The sequence below is a fragment of the Bufo gargarizans genome, chromosome 5 (genome assembly GCF_014858855.1).
Source record: "Bufo gargarizans isolate SCDJY-AF-19 chromosome 5, ASM1485885v1, whole genome shotgun sequence".
Lineage (NCBI taxonomy): Eukaryota > Metazoa > Chordata > Amphibia > Anura > Bufonidae > Bufo > Bufo gargarizans.
The window spans coordinates 310,635,360-310,657,663 of NC_058084.1; the positions used below are offsets into that span (position 1 = coordinate 310,635,360).

Sequence of the window (22,304 nt, forward strand, 5' to 3'; positions counted from 1 at the left end):
TGGGAGTCAGCAGACCCCTATTTGACCCTCACTGCAATAGTGCAGTAAGAAAGAATTTTAAGAGGGCAGAGGTTGAGAATGTGCCCTTCCACTCCATTCAATGTCCATAGGACCAAAAGAGACAGCAAAGTACAGTGCTCAGTTATTCCTATCAGTCACATAGACATTGAATAAAGTTGCAGAGCACATGCTCGACCCCCGCTTTATTCTATCTCCTCCTCACTGCAGTCAAGCAGTGAGGAGAAATTGAAAGGTTGGGACCCACATTCTGTGGCTAGGTCGAGGGGGTCAACTGTGGAAAGCCCCTCTCTATCCATAGTTGAAAACAAAAAGCCAGAGATAGGCCTTGTTGGCTTACATTTTGCATTTTGCAATTATTCTTTTTTTCTGTTATTTCTGGATTATTTGATGGACTTGGCTCAGAGCGAAGTGGAGTGGGCCAAGTGACTTTTTAACTTAGTTTAGCATTTGCAGAATTTTTTGTAACAGCAACTTAAGTGAAACTGTTATTCTTTTTATGTTTGTAATGTGTGGGGCAGTGATGCTGACCATTTTTGTAATATACTTTAATTACTGAAATCGTACAATTCTATAAAAAATAGCTCTAAAATGGCCCATAACCATTTTACCTTATTTGTTATATAGACATTTTTTGTTAAAATTGTTGCCAATATGGTGGCCATTTATCATTTGAGATTGTTTTCATGTCACTTTTCAGTTTGATTAACATTGTGTGGTTGCACCAAATTTATGAAATGGTACATTGTTTTGATGTGTTTGGTGAAAGTGCACTGTGTTGTATGACTTAGAGATGAGCTGATGAAGTGGAATTCGATCCAAATTTCAGGAAAAATTTGATTCGCACCGAATCTGAATTTCCTCACGCTTCGAAGTAATGAATCAAATTTGTTCCTAAAATGGCTGCTGCACGTGTGAGGACATGGAGCAAGGAACTCAGGGTTCACCCATAATGCCATGCATGCAGCCAATCAGCAGCCAGCCCTGTGATGTCACAGCCCTATAAATAGTCTCAGCCATCTTACATTCTGCCATTTACCAGTGTACTTAGTGCAGGGAGAGACGTCAGCAAGCGCTATGGACAGTGCTAGAAAAAAATTAATTGTGCTAAAAAAATATATATTTACAAGTTCAGGGAAAGATTATTCAAGGTGTAGGGAAAAGATAGGAAGGAAGAATTCCACAGCATTTATGTTGAACAGTGTTCAGTAGGGGAGGTTATAGCCTGGGTAATAGGAACAATCCTATTACACCTTGCTGCACTGACTGGGCATCCAAATTGCCATTATGCAGCTCTGTAATTCCAGCAAACCGTTCTTGTTATTGGGGTGTTACAGCTATTAACAGGGTTTATTACAAGGAAGTATTTCTATGTCTTATTTGCCCTTGTGCGGTGAAATTATATGTTCTAAAACATTTTGGGGATTGTAATTAATGAGATTGACAAGGCAGCAAATCATAATGAGGTGGTTATTATGGGGGACTTCAACTACCCAGATATAGACTGGGAAACTGAAACTTGTATATCTCATAAAGGAAACAGGTTCTTGGCAATAACCAAAGACAATTACCTCTTCCAACTGGTTTAGGACCCAACTAGAGGGACGGCCATACTGGACTTAGTATTAACCAATAGGCCTGACAGAACAACAGACGTGCAGGTTGGAGGACACCTGGGAAATAGTGACCACAAAGTAATAACCTTCCAATTATCATTCAAAAGAGCGTTTCTACAGGGGGGAACAAAAATACCAAACTTCAAAAAAGCTAAGGCAAAAAACAGGCCGAACTGGATGAACAAATGTCTTTTTTCGGCCTTATGTACTGTGTTACTATGTTACTATGTATTAGTGGGAAAAGAGGGCTTATTAGCCGTTGTGTGGTGAAGTGCTAAAATTACAGCACTTTTTGTTGTGTATTAGTGGCAAAAGAAAAATGTATTTGCCGTTCAGTGGTGCAGTTATATGTTCTAAAGCCCTTTTGTGGTGTGTATTAGTGGCAAAAGAAAAAATATATTTGCCGTTAAGCAGTGCAGTTATATGTTCTAAAGCCTTTTGTGGCATGTATTAGTGACAAAAGAAAAATATATTTGCCGTTAAGCAGTGCAGTTATATGTTCTAAAGCCTTTTGTGACTTGTATAAGTGGAAAAAGAAAAATATATTTGCCGTTCAGCGGTGGAGTTACAGTATATGGTCTAAAGCCTTTTGTGGCATGTATTAGTGGCAAAAGTAAAATATGTTTGCCATTCAGCTGTGCAGTTATTTGTTCTAAATCTCTTTTTGTGTATATTAGTGTGAAAAAAGGGCTTTTTAGCTGTTGTGTGACAAAAGGGCTTTTTTGGTGCAGGCACAGGTTGCAGCAGAGTAAGGGGGCATGCCAGCAACGGTCGCAGCGAGAGGCCTGAGCTCCCAGTGTCAGCTAGCGGTCGTTTCTTGACCAGCAACCCAGCGGTTCTTGAAGGGTTGACTCGATCTTCAGCTTCGTTGCAAGTTACATCAGACACCCCCAGCCAAGAGTCGGTGGGTTCGTCAGACACAACCTTAGTTGGCATGGCCCGGGAGCAGGCCCTGTGCCCTCACCTGTCCTCAACCTGCCTCTGTCCTTTTCTGTTCCCTCAGCTGGAGAAGTATTGTATGCTGTGGGCTCAGCTCAACTATACAGTGAGTATGAGCTACTAGAAGACAGTCAGCAGCTACTGGCAAGGCAAGATGTGAAGGAGATATCCGCCGCTTCCTCCACTAGGGGGGCAGGTAGTGATGAGGAGAGTGGTGTAGGAGCTGGTGTTGCGAGCAGTCAGGATTCTGACCCAGAGACAGTTGAGGAGGACATCAGTGACGTGCAGACAGTAGTCGATGATGATAATGTAGCTGATCGCACTTGGGAGCCGGGTGATAAAGGAGGTTCATCATCATCGGGAGAAGAGGGTGGCAGCTTGCCAGTGAAGCAACACCTGAGCCAGCAAGTCGCTAGTGTGGCCGGGAGTCAGCAGGGTGGCAGCAGTGGGAGGTCAGGAGCCAAACATGCCCAGGGTAGACCACCCACTTCGCAGGAACCTATCTTCCTGGGACGGGAAGTAGCGGTGCACGGGTTCACGGAGGCAGCGGCGGTTGCAGTCAGTCAGTGCGTAGTGTTGGGGGTAAAATCACCTACTCGGCAGTGTGGCAGTTTTTTGTTAAGCCACCGGAGGAGGTGAACATGGCCATATGAATCTGTGGGCAGAAGGTGAAGCGTGGCCAGGGTGCCAATGTTGGCACCACGGCCCTGCGTCAACATATGCAGCATCACCATAAAGTAGCCTGGGAGAACCGTGGCTCAGATGTGGTGGTCCAGCCTGCCCCAGTGGCATGTAGCCGATTTCAGTCAATCAAGGCTCCACCACCTCAGCCGAAGGGAGCTGTCTGTCCTTCCCATCATCTGCTGGTCCTGATGCTCTTGCTCCTCGCCCTCCTACTCTTCGTCAGTCATTCTGTCAGCAATCGATCACCGAAGCGACTGCCAAGAGACAGCAGTATGTGTGCACTCATCCAATGGTGCAGAAGCTGAAAGTGCTCCTGTCTAAGTTGCTGGTGCTGGAATCCCTCCTTTTCCAATTGGTGGACTCAGAAAACTGATGGCTTGTGCCGAGCCGAGGTGGAGAGTCCCAAGCCGTCATTTCTTTGCCAAAAAGGCAGTAACAGCCCTGCACACTGTCGGTGAGCACCTATGCCTGGGGCCACCATGCTTCCTGTCTGCATGGGGATCCGGTCGTCATTGTGGCCGCGGCAGGTAAGTGCGTCTTGTTTCTGGGCTCTTACCTGCTGATCCAGTAGCTGTTCACTGGCTGTCCCTTTCCTTACAACTAGGCCGGTGAAGACTCCTGTTCATCCGCGTCTGGGATGAACAGGTTGTCTTATTCTCCTAACTTTAATTTTGGGTCTGAGGTTCCTGTGAATGAGCCAAACTACCATCTGGGTCTGCTCATATGGTTAGTAGTCAGGGCAGGATTATGGCGGCTGTAGGAGGTGGCCTGCTCCCTTATCCCATCTTCCATGTCTAGTTGGTATCCCACCTTGACACACAGATGTAAAACAGAAGGTGGGACAGTCCTTGAGCCTGTCAGTGTTTGCCAAAGTGCACGGCAGTGCCGACGTGTGGAACTGTAACTACGGTCAGGGTCAATACATGTCCTTCATGGGCTCACTGGGTGAATGTGGTTCCTGCACAGCCACACCAGCAACTTGGCCAGGTATTGCCGCTTCCACCCTCACATTATCACGCCGTTGGTCCTGCGACAGTGTCGACCTCTGCCTCCTCATCCTCAACCGTGTCCTCAGCCTCCACTTCATAGACAATTCACAGGGCCCCTTCAGCATACCACATGTGCAAGGCGTCCCGCTGTTCTGCACCTCGTTTGCCTGGGCGAACTGAGTCATACAGGGGAGGAATTGCTCTGTGTCCTTCATCAAGAAATCGAATCCTGGCTTTCTCCGTGACAACTGAAAATCAGAACCATGGTGACCGACAATGGAAAGAACATGGTGTCGGCGATGCTCCAAGGAAGGCTAAGCCATGCGCCCTGCATGGCACACGTGTTCAATCTGGTTGTCAAGCGGTTCCTGAAGTCTTCAACCCATCTGCAAGACATCCTAAAAATGGCCAGGAAAGTTTGCATGCACTTAAGCCACTCGTACACAATAAAGCACACCCTCCTTGAGCTGCAGTGGCAGAACGGCATCCCCCAACATAGGCTGATATGCGATGTTTCCACCCGTTGGAATTACACCCTCCATATGTTGGACCGACGATATGAACAGAGAAATGCCATAAACAATTTCTTGATGATCCAAGCAGACAGGAGTACTCCCCTGTGTAACTTCGATGTCAGCCAGTGGCTGCTTATGCGTGACACCTGCCATTTGCTCAAGCCCTTTGAGGAGGCCACCTTAATTGTCAGTCACCAGGACTACAGGATGAACAATGTCATTCCACTACTTCATGTCATGGAACAGGTGCTGGTTAATCTGGCTGATCAGGGTACTGGAGACGTGGCGACTAGATCTCATGGCCACATGAGCCCTGTGGGGGCTCAACTGGAGGAGGAGGAGGACATTGGAGCACAAGCAATGTGTAGCAAAATGGGTGGTTTTTCTACACAGGTGACAGGAGAGGAGGAGCAGGAGCAGCCAGAAAAGCTACAGGGTGATGAGGAAGACGAGACAGAAGACCCAGACACACTGTGGCAGTATGCAGTGGAGACGAAGGCAGGGAGTCTCTCCAAGTCATTTGCACAAATGGCCCGGTGTATGCTCACTTGCTTGCGTAGTGACAGACGAATTATTACCATTCAGCAGAGGGATGACTACTGGCTCTCCACCTTATTGAACCCTCGTTACCGGTCCAAAATGGGGTCTTTTTTACACCCGCTGAGAGGAAGGACAAACTGAACTACTATAGAGACATCCTATGTAGTCAGTTGGCCGCTGCCTATCTGCACCATCGTCCATCCTCTCGCAGGTCTGACCGGGCAGCAGCTAGCCCTGGAGCAGAACCTGAACCAGCAGGTGATGGCATACTTGGACAGCACCCTGCCACCCCACATTGAAGATCCGCTGGACTACTGGGCAGCCAAACTGGATTTGTGGCCGCAACTGGCAGAGTTTTCCATGGAAAAGCTGTCCTGCCCGGCTAGTAGTGTGGCATCAGAGCGGGTGTTTAGTGCGGTGGGGGCTATAGTTACCCCAATAATAACTCGCCTGTCCACCCAAAATGTGGAGAGACTGACCTTTGTCAAGATGAATCAGGCGTGGATCAGCCAGGATTTCCACCCACCAGTGCTTGATGCATCAGACTAGATCACCCATGGTGCCACAACAACACTTTGATAAAAAAGACCGGTTTCTTCTGGCTACCTGCCTCAGCTACTATTCTAATGCTGCCACCCGCCTGATGCCACAAATATGATGCCAAGTTCTCCTTCTTATACCTACCATCGTCAGCGGGTACTGTTATTGCAACCCACCTCCCTACTCTGTCACAGGGTCACTCTGCGGTCTCCTGAGGCTGCTGCCATCTCCACACTCTGTCACCTTGTTACTCTGTGGTCTCCTCATGCTGCTGCCACCTCCACACTATGTCACCTTGCAACTCTGTAGCCTCCTGATGCTGCTGCCACTTCTACACTCTGTCACCTTGCCACTCTGTGGCCTCCTGATGCTGCTGCCTCCTCCACACTATATCACCTTGCCACTCTATGGTCTTTTCATGCTGCTGCCACTTTCACACTATGTCACCTTGCCACTCTGGTCCCCTCATGCTGCTGCCACCTCCACACTATGTCACCTTGTCACTCTATGGCCTCCTAATGTTTCTGCCACCTCCACACTCTGCCACTGGGTCACTCTGTGGTCTTCTCATGCTGCTGCCACCTCCACACTATGTCATCTTGCCACTCTGTGGCCTCCTGATGCTAATGCCACTTCCACACTCTGTCACCTTGCCATTCTGTGGCCTCCTGATGCTGATGACACCTCCAAACTCTGTCACCTTGCCACTCTGTGGCCTGCTGATGCTGCTTCCACCTTACCACTATGTCATAGCGCCACTCTGTGGACTTCTTATGCTATTCCTACCTCCCCACTTCATGACTGGGCCTCATCATTTATTTGACCCTTCTTCTAATCTGTCAGAAGGAAGGAAAAATGAGATGCACAACGGATCCTGTCTGTGTAGCAACTGTAAGGCCTGTATGGTCCCATCAAAATTGGCTTGTGATTTGGTAGCCAAAAGCAAGAGTGGGTACAAAACACAGAAGACATGCAAATATTCCATTCATGTGTCACCTCTGTTTTGGATCCACTCCTGATTTTTTTTTGCATTAGCAATACTGATGGATTGCTGACCGAGTGAAGGTGGATGCCCCACAGACAGGATCCTTTTTTGGGGGGTTATTGTTCTAACGGATCAGAGAAAGGGCAAAATAATTAGTGACGTCAACACAAACTTACTGCTGACACCCTCTCCACTCTGTCGGGGGGGCTCTACTTGTATAAGCGTTTAATAGAACAGGTTCTGTAGACATCTATGTGGAATCAGCTGACGAGGGTGTAAAAGGAGTACTCTTCTTCTTGATGCTAACATCGAACTGTAAGGCTTTGTTCATACATACTTCAGTTATTTGGTCAGTTTTCTCCCCGTGACTGCCCAAATAAGTGAAGTGTGCAGTGATTCTAAGAGTGACGCCTGTCATCTGCATGTCATACTGACTCACAGTATTATTTCACTACTACAGCAGACTCCCTATACTTCAAGGCGCAAATAAATTTAGATCAAACCAAATAATTTAAAAAATTTGTTTAAATTCACTCATCTCTAATGACTTAGTTCTAAGAGAAATACACCAGAGGTGTGCCTGGCTTAGGATGCAATGATTTTGCTGCTTTTCTGCAACATTCAAGTATCACAGACAGTCTAATCTCACTTCTCTACCTTAAACATAGACGACATTGAGAAGTGGCATGTCTCCATAATGTCTCGAGAATGCCTCAACAAACCCTGAACTGTGACATTTTTACACCAAAAACTAGACGTATCTGGTTTGATAAATGACCATCTCCATCTTTAAAAAAAAAAAGAAAATAAATACCATTCATCTGCTGGTGATTCGGCCCCCCACAGCATCTCCAACAATACCTTGATCTATTGGTTACAGTATCTGGTTTTGGTGATATCATATTGCTCGGATCTGGTCTCATATACTGTATGTGATCCCCACAATCATCAATTATGGTTCTTCCTGCATGGATATCCTGCACCCGAAGTAGGGAAATTATTATTAAAAATGTTAATACTATGATAGGCCCTTAGAATCAATTCCACAGTTGGGCTCCATATACCACAGTCCGACACTGCCCTTAGAAAAAAGTGTTCCAAAATGTAAAATTTTGCTCAGGGCATCCAGGATTCAAACATCCCAATCATTAATGAAAGAATATCAGGAAATACTTTAGGGCAGGTTTACTAATCCTGTCTAATAGTTAGACAGTGTAAACTTAGATAGGGCAGTCTACAAATCCTCCAGATTTCTCACACAGTGGATGAGGAACCGTGGATTACTTGCTTCATAAATATGTCTACAATGAGGTACAGCACCCAATTTCAACAAAAATACATTTTGCCACAATTTACACCAGAATTCAGGCCACAATAGAAAATGTGGGCCTTGATATACAACTTCTAAGTCTTGATATTGCTTTGATAGGAAGATCTTATTAAACAGATGGCTAATTCTACTATGACTTGGATGCAATATGCTCTAATTTACCTAGGGTTTGAGAGAGATGTGATAGCGACATAAGTGGAATATATGAGAGGAAGCTGACGCACATTATTAGAGGCAAGTGTAACCTTGGAAATGGGATCTCATTTGTGACCGTAAATGTGGCTCAGTACCTGGGATTATGCTTTCACAGACTGTACTGGTTTTCTTTCAAGCAGCTACAACATTCAATACACAGTAGTTCCTTCCTGACAGCTGAAATATTATTAGATTAACCCATGACAATTACAAAATAACATTCATTTGAAACACTTCAGTATATTGTGTATACTATGTCCCTGCATTTTGTCGGCTAGGACAAGCAGCAATGGTGCAGAAACAAACTTATTGGGTTTTGCTTTTCATTGTAGGGGTTTTCTTCATTTCTAAGCATTGCTCTCCTTCCACTTGAACTGGGCTTACGTTGTAGCAGCCATATCGCTGTAATGGTGCTATATGCTTTTACCATTTCAAAATACAGTATATTCATGCTTAGACAGCATGCGGTATATATTCCCTGGTTGTGAAGATACATATTGGAAAGGAAGTTAGAAAGTTACTATAGAGTTACTATAGACCTAGAAGCCAACAACCCCAATGATTAGAAGTTGTGCCCCATTAAAACAAAAACACTCACCTGTCCACAGTCCTGCGATCCCAGCATTGCTGCTCACTGCTGGCCTGGAAGCAACTTGATCCGGTGATCAATGCGGCCAATAATGGGCCTCAGTGATCACGTGTGCTCGAATGGTACATCACTGTAGTCAAGGGAACAAGCCACTTCCGATCCGACTGAGAATGCGGCATCAGCACTTGAATGGAAGAATTGCAGTCAGGAGGGTGCTTTTTTAATTTAATGGGGCACACCTTCTGACCACTTTGGTTCTCAGCTCATTAGGTGTAGGATTCCTTTATACAAATTTTTTTTAAATGCTTTTTCTGAGCTTGTAAAAAATAATGTCATGAATTTTGCAAGTTTTTGGTGGCTTTGTTTGTTCTTGTATTTTTGAAAGGCATTTTTTTCATATTTTTCTTACAGAAAGTCTATTGGAAAATGCATGAAAATATGACATTTAGAGCATGCCATATTTGCAAAAATCACCCAACCTATTAAAAAACGCTAATATAACAAAAGATGCCACACAAAAGTTGTGCACATTGCTCTCTACTGACTTACAACAAGTACATATCTAGCTGCAAAGTTGTTTGTATAAAAAAACACCAGGAAAAAACACCTAAAAATTACATTGTATTTCCTACAAACTCTATGTTTGAACCCACCCTTGATGTAGGTTAGTATGATTTGAAACTATGACAGCCAGTCATTTCAAATATAGTAATTTGCGGCATGGAAGTGACTGTACTATTGCTTTTTAACCATTGTCTCTGAATTTTTTTTAAAATTTTTTCAAGCCATATGTACTGCTTGCACTTAGTGTGGTTTTGTAGCTCGTTCCAGTTCTTCCCCTAAATTGTTATTTTGCAGTCTTCCTGAATGCGGTTACATAACACTTTAAAATATAATCCTTTAGAACAGTGTGAAACTATCTAAGGCACTCTGAAGATTGATGAGTGTGTAGGCAGCACATTCCCCAAACACATCATGAGGGAACATGATAGGCTACTTAGTAAACTGACGTCTATTCAGGCATACTTTGTCCTCTGGAAAAGTGTGCTGTTGCACTCATCACCTCTCACAAAGTAGGAACCAGACTAGAGAATAATTCAATACTATTCCTCTGGTCAGATGTTAAAAAGAACAGACAACTATTGTTCCCACTGGATTTACATGAATCCTAATGGAACTTAGGATTATTCCAGATGAGCTGAACTGCAGCTGTACTGCCAAGATGTTATTGGAAATAGAATTTCTGATATTAATTAAAATTACAGTTGGAGGGAATGTATTACATTGCGTGGATTCATGTGAATCTTTGACAGTGATTTACATATTATATGTGGGCGATGCAAAAGACCTGTTACTGTGTGAAGCTGTTCAATGTGAAATATTGAATAAGCTTACAGTGAATTAGGAATTTTTTAGACCCATTCACTTTTTTCACATTTTGTTATGTTGTGACCTTCTACAAAAAAAAAACAAAAAAAAAAACTCCATCATTCTAGACTAAATACCCCATAATAAGAAAGTGAAATCAGAATATTCAAAATCTTTGCTAATGTATTGCATTGTTGTGCATATTCAGACCCTCCAGTCTTCTTGGGTATGATGTCACAAGGTTTGCATATCTGAATTTGGGGATTCTCTGGCATTCTTTTCTTTTCTGCAGATCCTCTCAAGCTCTGTCAGGTTGTATGAGGACTGTCGGTGGACAGCCATTTTTAGATCTCTCCAGAGATATTCGATTAGGTTTATGGGAGAGCTTTGGCCGGGCCACTCAAGAACATTCACAGAATTGTCTCTAAACCACCCCGTGTTGTCTTGGCTGTGGGCTTAGGTCATTGTTTTTTTTGGAAGGTAGAGCTTTGGCCCAGTCTGAGGACTAGAGCACTCTGGATCAGGTTTTCATTAAGAGTGTCTCTATACTTTGCCCCATTCAACTTTGACCAGTCTCCTTGTCTTTGCTGTTGAAAAACATGCCCACAGCATGATGCTGCTTCACTGTAGGGATGGGATTGTATGTTGCCTGGTTTCATCCAAACATGTCACTTAGAATTGAAGCCAAAAAGTTTCATCTTGGTTTCATCAGACCAGAGAATCTTGGTTCTCACAGTCCGAGACTCATTGTGGTGCTTCTTTTTGCAAACTCTAGGCAGGCTCTCATGTGTCTTTTACTGAGGAGAGGCCTCTTTTTAGACACTCAAAGCCATAAAGACCAGATTGGTGGAATGCTATGGTGATGGTTGACCTTCTGGATGTTTCTCCTATTTGCACAAAGAATCTTTGAAGCTCAGCCAGTGACCATTGAGTTCTTGGTCACCTCTTTTACCAAGGTCTTTTCCCCCAAATTGCATAGTTTGGTGGGGTGGGTATCTCTAGAAAGAGTCCTGATTGTTCCAAACTTCTTCCATTTAAGAATCAGGGATGCCACTGTGCTCTTGGGAACTTTCAGTGCAGCAGAATTTTTTTACCCTTCTCCAGATCTGCATCTCCACACAATCCTGTCTCTGAGTTCTACAGTCAGTTCTTCCCTCCCCATGGCTTGGTATTTGCTCTGATATGCATTGTGAAACCTTGTCAGCTGTGAGACTTTATATAGACAGGAGTGTGTTTTACCAAATCATGTCCAATCAACTGAATTTACCACAGGTGGACTCCAATAAAGGTGTAGAAACATCTCAAAGATGAAGAGAAATGGGAGGCCCCCAAAGCTAAATTTCAAGTTTCATAGAAAAGGATCTGAATACTATATTTATGGAAAATATAAATGTTATCTTTTCCTTTTCAATACATTTGCTGAGATTTCTAAAATTCTGTTTTCCTTTGCTCATTATGGGGTTTTGAGCACAGATCGATGGGGGAAACTTGATCATCAGAAAACTTTCCAAATGCATTTTATCTGCTGCACTATAGGCATAGGCTATAGTAACAAACATAAATGAGTAATTGCTAAATATTTTATCAGAAATAATATCAAAAACACTACTAATGAACAAGCATTATTTTCCAGTGTTGCTCCCTTAGACAAAAACTGGAGGCTTTGGCAGCCATGTGTCAGTGAACAATGGTCAGTGGACTTTCATTCTCCCCATAAGTTAACTTCATTAGTCCCAAGTCCACTTGGCTATCGTTGCCTTTGTTTTTTTCATTATTAAAAGTGTAAATGCAATGCTCACATGTATTATTTGCATATGTTATATATTTAGAGGGAACATATCGACAGGATCAACCCTATAAACCAGGCATACTACGTGATCCTGCTGATTAAAACGATACCTGTTTTGTGAAAACTGGCACCAACAAGCAAACCTAGCCGGTGTACCAAAGCTCCTCAGCTTTCCAATGCGTGTCACCCCCTTGGTCCACTGAAGCCCTCATTGCCTAAAGAATAAACTTATTTTTTTCTCGAGAACACCACAACCAATTTTTACAAGACAGGTGTCATGTCGATCAACAGAATCAACCCTTACTAGGCAGTATACCTGGTTTTATTGATCCTGATGACTGGTGCTTTTTAAGTATTTATAAATTGTATCTTATACATTTATGGGCAGGAGAGCATAGGGACTCAGCACATTTCTCTCATACCTCTCTGTAGCGATATTGACTGAACTAGGGCCAATGATTCACAGGCTTCTCCACCTGAAGTGCTGGCCACATGTCCTTTTCAAGAGGACTATATAAGCAACATTTAGCATTTTCAGACTCTGGGTCACATTTTTGTTCAATGGATGCCCTGTGTCCTGAATCTTTTACATTTTCTTATTTAATGTGTGTTGTCTAATAGAGTTGTTATCAGACATGTCAGACGTGTCTACAAAGCAGAATATTTGGGGGAAGGTGAACTCAGTGATTGGTTGCTAGAGAGAATTAAAGGGTTGGCATTTATCTGTTTAATTGTTAATATATTCAGATTGCCCAAACTACAATTTTTTTCTCATTTTTAAAGGATTAGTCCTGACTCCTGAAAACCCCTTTAATGTTTAGAATATTTTCATTTTAATTGCTTTGGGTGATCGGTGGAACCATGGAATACATTTTCTAGATACTCTTGTTGTGTTGTGTTGTATTTTGATACCACAGGCAGTGTTTCCATGCTTAGAGTGGTGCAGTATCTAAGAACTACAGAGCAATATCTGAGTGCTTCAGTATTTATGCTGAGGATTAATTCATTTGAGAAAAGATAGTCTGTAAGCTTCCATGAATTCTGTTACTGTGTATTAATGTCACCAATAAAGTGTGAAATATGTTGTCATTTCCAGTCACTGACTAGAAGAAGCAGGTGTCTTGAACCTCCTTTAATGACGCCTTCAAGGTTTACTAATCATATGGAGCAGTGTTTTATTAATGTTACTGTATACTTCCGACATCATAAACTCACACATGAAGACATCTATTTCTAACACGTCCTACATAAGTCCTACGTTTTCCTTATGACACATAGAGGGATTTTCCATGACTTATCTACCAATGAGCTATCCTTAGGATACGTTTTCACTGTCAGATCATTTATACAGAAAAATGACACATGCCGTCCTGATTTTTGAAGTAAGGTGGCCTTTGGAGGACAATAATCATGAAATGGCAATCCAATAAAGTCTGCTTAAAGGGGTTTTATGCTTACACTAAATAAATAAATAACACAAGCATTCAATCTACTTGATTTTATAAGTCAGGTGATGAAGTTCTGAGTGTATTCTGACTCCTCCAGCATAATTGCAATCTGTGACCCACATCCAGTATTTTCAACCCAGCACAAGACTCATAGGCAGTGCCTGTAGCATCAGCTCTCTACCTTTCCTTCCCCACATAGCTTGAACATCACAGATCCAAGCCTGCTCAAAGCCCCCTGGAAGAACCCCACCCAAAGATACAGTGTCATTGTCAACATCACGTTTACAGAGTAGGTTCCAGGAAAACAAGCAGAACACCACCCTAAGAGGCAAGATCATTATCATGTTGTGTCAACAGGGCAGAACCTTAAAAGCCTTGCCATGTCCCAGAAGTTGATGTGATGTCATTAGGATAGGCAACCCACACGGCATAAAATGTCAGATGACCGCAATGGAGTGCAAGAAAAAGGGGCATTACAGAATATAATGTGTTAATTGATATTGGAAATTGCCAGAATATTCTTTAAATTTAGTAATTTTTTTATTAATGGGAATTTCATAGAAGTACCAGGTAAAATCGATTATTTATGTTCACAAATGATTAGACTCACTCTTAATACAGTGGGATGTTTCGGTCATACAAGTCTGTGGCTAAGCATAAGCGTGAGCTCTGGAAACCCCCTTTAATACAAAGTTATGTGAAATAAAATCAACTTGCTGTTTGAATGCTTGTGTTCTTTCACAGTAAGACGATGATGCTCCTTGTCTGCCATTTCTTTACATATATTTTCACACTACTGAAACTGTTATTTTTAAGTGAAGTGTTTTTGGCGGAAGCTGTGAGTCGTCAGACTCACTCTCAATTCACTGATAATATCTCTGCCTCCTACCACTCTCGGCCTTCATACAGATTTATCAGTGCATTGAAAGTTAGTGATCAGTAATAGGAGGCAAGAGGAGGAGAGGAGTCTGATAAGTGGAGAAAGGAGCACTTTTCTGTCAGTCATACTGCAAAGGGTCTTATCTTTGCTTTTCCTGTTAATTATGAAAGGTTATCTAAAATTTAAAGTGCACTTTAACATATTTTATGGAATTCTGGGGGAGATTTATTAAGATCAGCATGTGTTATGCTGATCTTGATATCCCCTACTTCGCAAGAGGATGCGTTTTAGCCTACATGCACATGACCGTATGTGTTTTGAGGTCCGCAAATTGCGGATCCGCAAAAAAAAGGATAACGTCCTTATGGCATCCAATTTTTTTGGCAGATCCATTGTAAAAATGCCTATCCTTGTCTGCAAAACGGACAAGAATAGGACATGTTCTATTTTTTTTTTTGCGGGGCTACGGAACAGAGCAACAGATGCGCACAGCACACAGAGTGCTGTCCGCATCTTTTGTGGCCCCATTGAAGTGAATGGGTCCACACCCGGAACCAAACCATGCGGAACCAAACCACGTTCGTGTGCATGTAGCCTTATGACGAGAGAAGGCTCATACCTACTGGAAATTGGCATAAATGATGATGAAATATGATGGGCCTGATGGCCACACTCATGCCCTGCCCCCACCACACCCCTTTTTAGAAACTAGCAGTTTGTCACTTTTTTATGCCACAAAACAGACGTAAGGAGATATATTTCTCCCCCTCGGTTCTATGTAGAACCATGTTTGTATTCCAACACTGATTATATCAAAACTTCCAGCATGTCGGATGTAATTACACTGACGAGCAAAAGGGTAACAATGTTTTAAAATTTCGACATTGTTACTGTTTTGCTCCTAAAATCCAAATTTTTTCGTAAATCCAATTTTATCTTTCTGGGCATGCTCTTGATCAGATTAAAGCATGTCTCCACCGAAATCTGTTCCCTGGTGTCTTCTACACATTCCTAATATTGGTGCGTACTGGTTGACCCACTTGGGTACGAATACAGCTTTTTCTTCAATTTTACACACAAGTGTTCGATTGGATTGAGGTCTGGGTACTGTGGGGGCCAATCCAGCACCTCTACTTTATTGTTATCGAACCATTTCTTCACCAATCTTAACGTATGCTTCAGGTTGTTGTCCTGCTGGAACACGATGTTGTCCTTTCCATACCCATAGTACTCTAGTGTACAAAGTAACTTGTCTTATTGAAGACCCATTTGCAGCCATCAGAGACCAGTCTATTGACTTTTGTCATATCACTCCTAATCACCCATTTCCAATCTTCTACTATACACTGTTCGTACTTTTTTGAAAACTCAAGCTGACACTTCTTATGACGATATTTAAGTCGAGGCTTCTTTACCTTTTTCAGGCCACCATTCCAGACTTGTGTAATGTTTGTTGCACTGTGCTTGCATGGACATCTGTGATCTCACTATTACAAAGCATATGAGCCACCTCCACTGCCGAGTTTGTCGCACCAGAATTGATAGACCTTTTGATGAGCCAACTCGTTGACTCCGATATTTTGCCTGGATGTCCACCTCTTGGCTTTGGAACCGATTTAATTTCATATTCTTCCAACTATCATGGCTCTCACATGATGCAGTTTGGAAATTTTCTTGGTCGAATTACCGCTATCGATGAGCTGGATGGTGCCATTTCTCTTTTTTGGGGTGAAAGCTTCATCATGGCTGCTCCTGGATTCAAACCAGTGACCTTTCGCTTGGGAATCAACCTAATAACACACTAAACTATTAGGGAATGTGAGAACAGGTTGTAATTTGTAGTGAACAAGAAGAAATAGTTGCAAGTCCAATTTATGTATGAGATAGCCAAGATGATTGCCTATAAAATGATGGTAGTCTCACGTTCAAAGCTGTAGTGTATAGTGAGATATGAAGCCTGAAAGTCAAACGTTCAAAACATTTTTATCCTTTTGCTCATCGGTGTAGTTGGGATACTGTAATCACAACAACTTTGTTACTTCATTTTTAAAAAGCAATATAAAGAAACGTTCTGAGTTAAAGGGGTTGTCTCACGTCAGCAAATGGCATTTATCATGTACAGAAAGTTTATACAAGGCATGTACTAATGTTTTGTGATTGTCCATATTGTCTCCTTTGCTGGTTTGATTCACTTCATTGCATTATACACTGTTTGTTTCCAGGAGTTATGACCACCAGGGGCGTAGCTATAGGGGGTACAGAGGTAGCAGTCGCTACCAGGCCCAGGAGCCTGAGAGGGCCCAAAGACCCTTGTGCTACATAAGACGCTGGCATTATAGAAAGTGCATACTGGTCAATTTACACCTCTGGCTGGAGGGAAGGGGTTAGGTTAAGAATTTGGTATGAGGGGGTGCCCTTTCAATGTTTGCCTCAGGCAGCAGGAAGGCTATGTGCTCCCCTGCCTCTTGCCAACAAGCACTGAGGGACGGGGGCCCAAGCTGGGCCCATGAGCTTTTAGCTATGCCCCTGATGACCACCCTGCATTCCAGATGCAGTGCCACACTATAGGAAAACTCATGGGCGCCTTTTTCCTATAGTGTGCAAGCATATCCACAGCAGCTGGATTACAGGGTGGCTGTAACCCCAGGAAGCAGGCTTTATATAATGTGATGGAAAAATAAATCAAGCCAGAAAAGGAGGCAATATAGATAATCACAATACATTAATAAGTGCCTTATATAAACTTTATCTACATGATAAATGCGATTTGCTGAAGTAAGACAACCCCTTATAGATAGAGGAGGCTGCTCTATTCTGAGACCTCACTTCTAGACCAGGTTGGATAGTAATTATAAATAGTGTTGGATGCGAATATTCGAATCACAAATATCGGCACTTTGGAATTTCGAATATTCTAGATTTTTTTTTCATCAGTCCCCTCCCTTCTTGCTTGTGGGCCAATGAGAAGGCTGCAATGTCTTTGTCTGAGCTTAGTAACATCCCTAGCAACCAATAGGAAAGTTGCCTACCCCTTACTATATAAGAACCTCCCCAGCAGCCATTTTCTACAGTTTTTTTTTGCAGTTCTGAGGGAGCAGTGACATTGCTGTGCTCTGTGCTTTCATCTGGATCCTATTCCTTATCTAATTACATTAAATAGTTAGTTAGCTTATATATATAATACAGATAGTTAGTGGGAGTTAGTCAGTGTAGGTTAGATGTGATATAGTGTCGCTGATAGGTTCCAGTGCCAACCATTTTCTTCAGTCTCAGGAAACTTCCAGCAACTTGGAAAATGTAGCAAAAGTGACCCACGCCTGTATTTCGCATGCATTACGCGAATATTACATTGCCGATTTTCGCAATCAAGAAAATAATCTCGAATTCGTGAATATATGACGAATATTTGCCCAAATATTCATTAAATATCACAAATTCGAATATAGCCCCTGCCGCTCATCACTAATTCTAAAGAGCGTCTCTGTCCTGTCCCGCATTACACAGACGGCTCATTCATCTGAATGGGAAATGTGTAATGCTTAATCCTACACGTGGTGATGCTGCCGGGAAACTGAGGTTTCCTCACAAATTACTTATCATCAAAGGACCTGTCTGACAAGTAGAGGGAGCAGACAACCAATTTAACACATCATTTAGTATTGTTCAAATGTACTCTGTAGAACATAAATGTAGATAGATAGATAGAAGGAAAGACATTGTTGTCATCTTCAGGCTCTTTTAATAGACAGCACACTGTCTACTGCAGCCTGAACCTGATAAATGAAGCCCAGAGAACATATGCATGAGGGTGACTTGGTAACGAGACACTGCAGATAGTCCAGCTCCATGTCACTTGTAACCCTTGGTTCTTTTTATAGCCATAGTTCATGTCTGACTCCCACATCTGTCTTTCTTTCTGAGAGCAAACAAGGTGGGAGTTTTTAGGAAGGTCACATTACCCAGTTAGGTTTTCATAGAGTTTTCATTTTGATTTTTATAATGAATAATTTGTCATAAACCTACGTACTATAATGAAATAGCTGAAGTTGGGCAATTGCACTGTGCAGCAGTGTATACAGTGAGCACATACTGTATTTGGCTATTTGTGTATACTGTACATCTGCTCCAATATGATTATGTGTAGTGCTGTATGTATATTAAAATGTTAAAGGGATATTCCCATCTTTCTTTATACCATAAACGTGTGATGGACGAAGGGGGTAAATTATCATCCTGAAATACGCTCATATTAGGTGTATTTTAGGCGCAGATGGTTAGTTGCGCCGCAATCTGTGCCTTTTCCCCGCTCACTCTGAGATCTACATTAAGCAAAAATATAAACGCAACACTTTCGGTTTTGCTCCCATTTTGCATGAGCTGAACTCAGAGATCTGAAACATTTTCTGCATACACAAAAGACCCATTACTCTCAAATATTGTTCACAAATCTGTCTAAATCTGTGTTAGTGAGCACTTCTCCTTTGCCGAGATAATCCATCCCACCTCACAGGTGTGGCATATCAAGGTGCCGATTAGACAGCAGGAATATTGCACAGGTGTGCCTTAGACTGCCCACATGCTCATGCAAAATGGGAGCAAAACCGAAAGTGTTGCGTTTATATTTTTACCCAGTGTAAAAAAGAGGGTGTGGGTGGGAAAGGGGGTGTGAGTGGGGCTGTTTTCAGGAAAATGGTCTAAAGGAAGGTGGCTTAAATTTAGACTGGCGTTGGCTGTGCCATAGTTATGTAGAGGCCTGCGCCTCTAAATAACTTTGGCGGATCCACTACCAGCTATAGGGGTTTATTAAGACCGGCATCTAAAATGCTGGTCTTAATAAATGACCCCCCAAGTTCCTATTTCTGGAACTCACACTTATTGGTTAGATAAGGGTCACATGACCCCAATCATCAGTCCTGGGTTCAATCTGTTACAGAAAGAGCCGAGCACTGCTTTCTGTAACTTACGGGTTGTGCACAAAGGACATACATGTAACTCGGACTCAATAAACCCGGAGTCATAGGCACCTATTCTACAATTCAAAGTTAAAGAAAAGATTGTGTTACTTAAATAATTCACAAAATACGTATAACAATAAAAGGTTCAGCCTTCATTTGTCCCAGTTGAATGCTTGAATATATATAATTTGAATGCCAATTGAATATATGTTCCTATAGACCATGGATAGGCACTAGGGGCATCACGAAAATGGAAATTCTTACTATGTTTTGGCACTAAGGCAGTATTAATACTGTGTGGGGGATATAAAGGAGATTGGATGGGATTAGAGGCATGGTTTATTGTAAAAAAAAAAAAAAAAAAAAAAGCAATTGCCACTATGCGCCACTGGTGTTGTCCCTCAGCATGGACTTTCATCCGACAGCAGACCCAGGTATGTGCGTGAGTAGCCCTGCTATAAACATTTAGTAATAAATATGTTTGATCTGTGTACAATTTGTTGCTTAAATTATGATTGTTCTCAAGAAAAATGTAAATGTTTCTTTATATCCATAGATCATCAATGATCAAGTCACAAGTGAAAAGAAGAAAAATGCTTCCTTGAGTTTGAAGGGAACAAAGTCCTTGAAGAAAAAAAAGCCACCCGATGCAGGTATGTTCCAATGTAAATCACAGGTATAAGTAAGGTGTGAAAACCCAGGTCACCTTGTCACCATCTACTGTATCTACAAAAGCTGTGTAACCAACCAATAACCTACAGATGGGAATATTAAGGCTACATGCACACAACCATGAGTATTTTGCAGTCTGTAAACCGCAGATCTGCAAATTATGTATATTAGGGCCCTTTCACACCTGCGTTATAGTCTTCCGGCATAGAGTTCCGTCGTCGGGGCTCTATGCCGGAAGAATACTGATCAGGATTATCCTAATGCATTCTGAATGGACAGTCCGTCCTTCAGGATGCATCAGGATGTCTTCCATTCCGGAACGGAACGTTTTTTGGCCGCAGCAAATAGCGCAGCATGCTGCGCTTTTTGCTCCGGCCAAAAATCCGGAACACTTGCCGCAAGGCCGGATCCGGAATGAATGCCCATTGAAAGGCATTGATCCGGATCCGGCCTTAAGCTAAACGTCGTTTCGGCGCATTGCCGGATGCGACGTTTAGCTTTTTCTCAATGGTTACCATGGCTGCCGGGACGCTAAAGTCCTGGCAGCCATGGTAAACTGTAGTGGGGAGCGGGGAGCAGCATACTTACCATCCGTGCGGCTCCCGGGGCGCTCCAGAGTGACGTCAGGGCGCCCCAGGCGCATGGATGACGTGATCGCATGGATCACATGATCCATGCGCATGGGGCGCTCTGACGTCATTCTGGAGCGCCCCGGGAGCCGCACGGACTGTAAGTATGCCGCTCCCCCGCTCCCCACTACTACTATGGCAACCAGGACTTTAATAGCGTCCTGGGTGCCATAGTAACACTGAAAGCATTTTGAAGACGGATCCGTCTTCAAATGCTTTCAGTACACTTGCGTTTTTCCGGATCCGGCGTGTAATTCCGGCAAGTGGAGTACACGCCGGATCCGGACAACGCAAGTGTGAAAGAGGCCTTAGCCATGTGCATGCCGAAACTTCTTTGTAGAAACAGACAAGAATTGGACATGTTCTATAATTTGCGCAATGGTCGCAGAGATGCGAACAGCACACGAATGACATCCCATAGAAATGAATAGGTCCACAAGCAATCCGCAAAAAATGCATATCGGGCGCTAACGGAAAATATGGTCGTGTGCATGAGGCCAAATCCACATGAGTTTGGTTTCCTTTTTATTCATTATTTTAATAGTAATTCAGTATTATTCCACGTGCATTCATTTCAAGATGGTGCTAACTTGAAGAAGAATGTTATATTTGCTGCTAACAAGAATGTTACATTTCCTTCCTTCTCAAGTCCTGTAAATAAAAAGGCATGTATAGAAAAAAAACAGTACTGAGCAATGTTCCAGTGCAGCATTGTAATATGCTATTATTAGTTAACGTCTACTATTATTTTATTTTAGTTTCTGTTTATAATTTGCATTTTATTTTACAGTTACATACTGTAGTACAGTTGAAAATGAAATATATCCATCTGCTGTTTTTATTTAACTTTTTTTTATTAATATAAAAGTTTTTTTTTATTATAGCCGTAAAAGGTTAAAGCAGAGGACGTATACTCAAATGATGTAATCAGAGCCCAGTAGATGTCAGTGTTACTGTATTTTCTGATTTACCAGTTATTTAATCTTGATTAATTCTGAAAATAGCTTTCATCTCTAAGTGCTGCATTGGCTTTTTAAGCTTGGTGATGCTTTAAATGTTGTTTTTGGTGTTTGCTAATGCAAATGCTTTAAAGAGGACCTGTCAGCTCTTCTGATATCTGTTTTAGTATATATTGTGGAGTTTCGCTCTGGTAGATAGGGTAAGCGGACGCAGTACAGAGGCAAAAGACAAGTTTTTAACACAAAACTTTAGTGTTTATTCACACTTGAGGCAAATGCACAAAACAATGCGTTACTTTGCAGTCTTGGTGTTTACTTCGCACACAATGGAAAGTAAATCTTGGTGTTACTTCACACAAATTGGAAAGTTCATATAAGACAAGTCACTTTGATGTCAGTTCTGCCTCCAGCAGTCCACGGCAGGCTTTAGGGGGCCTGTTTCCTCGGTCCATGGGTCTCAGCCCTCCAACCTGGCACCAAGCCTCAGATCCCAACACAGAGATCCTGCTGCTGAGCCCAGCTGCCTATTTAAGGACAGCTAGGTGCTGCCAAAAACCCAGACCGGCAATTAAAATCCAATCCGGTATTTGACCCCACCTGGCTGCAAATCACCCCAGCAGCAGATGCTGGGAGGAAAATACCTGTTTTCCTAGACCATTCCCCT

The 22,304-nt window shown here is 42.6% G+C and overlaps 1 protein-coding gene across 1 annotated transcript in view; it reads left to right on the top strand.

The window, feature by feature from the left end:
- Window positions 1-22,304, top strand: part of MYLK4 (myosin light chain kinase family member 4) — a 105,334-nt gene that overhangs the window by 14,735 nt on the left and 68,295 nt on the right. The window contains 1 exon segment of the mRNA XM_044295493.1: window positions 19,937-20,033. Within this exon segment, the coding sequence (XP_044151428.1) occupies window positions 19,937-20,033 (97 nt within the window).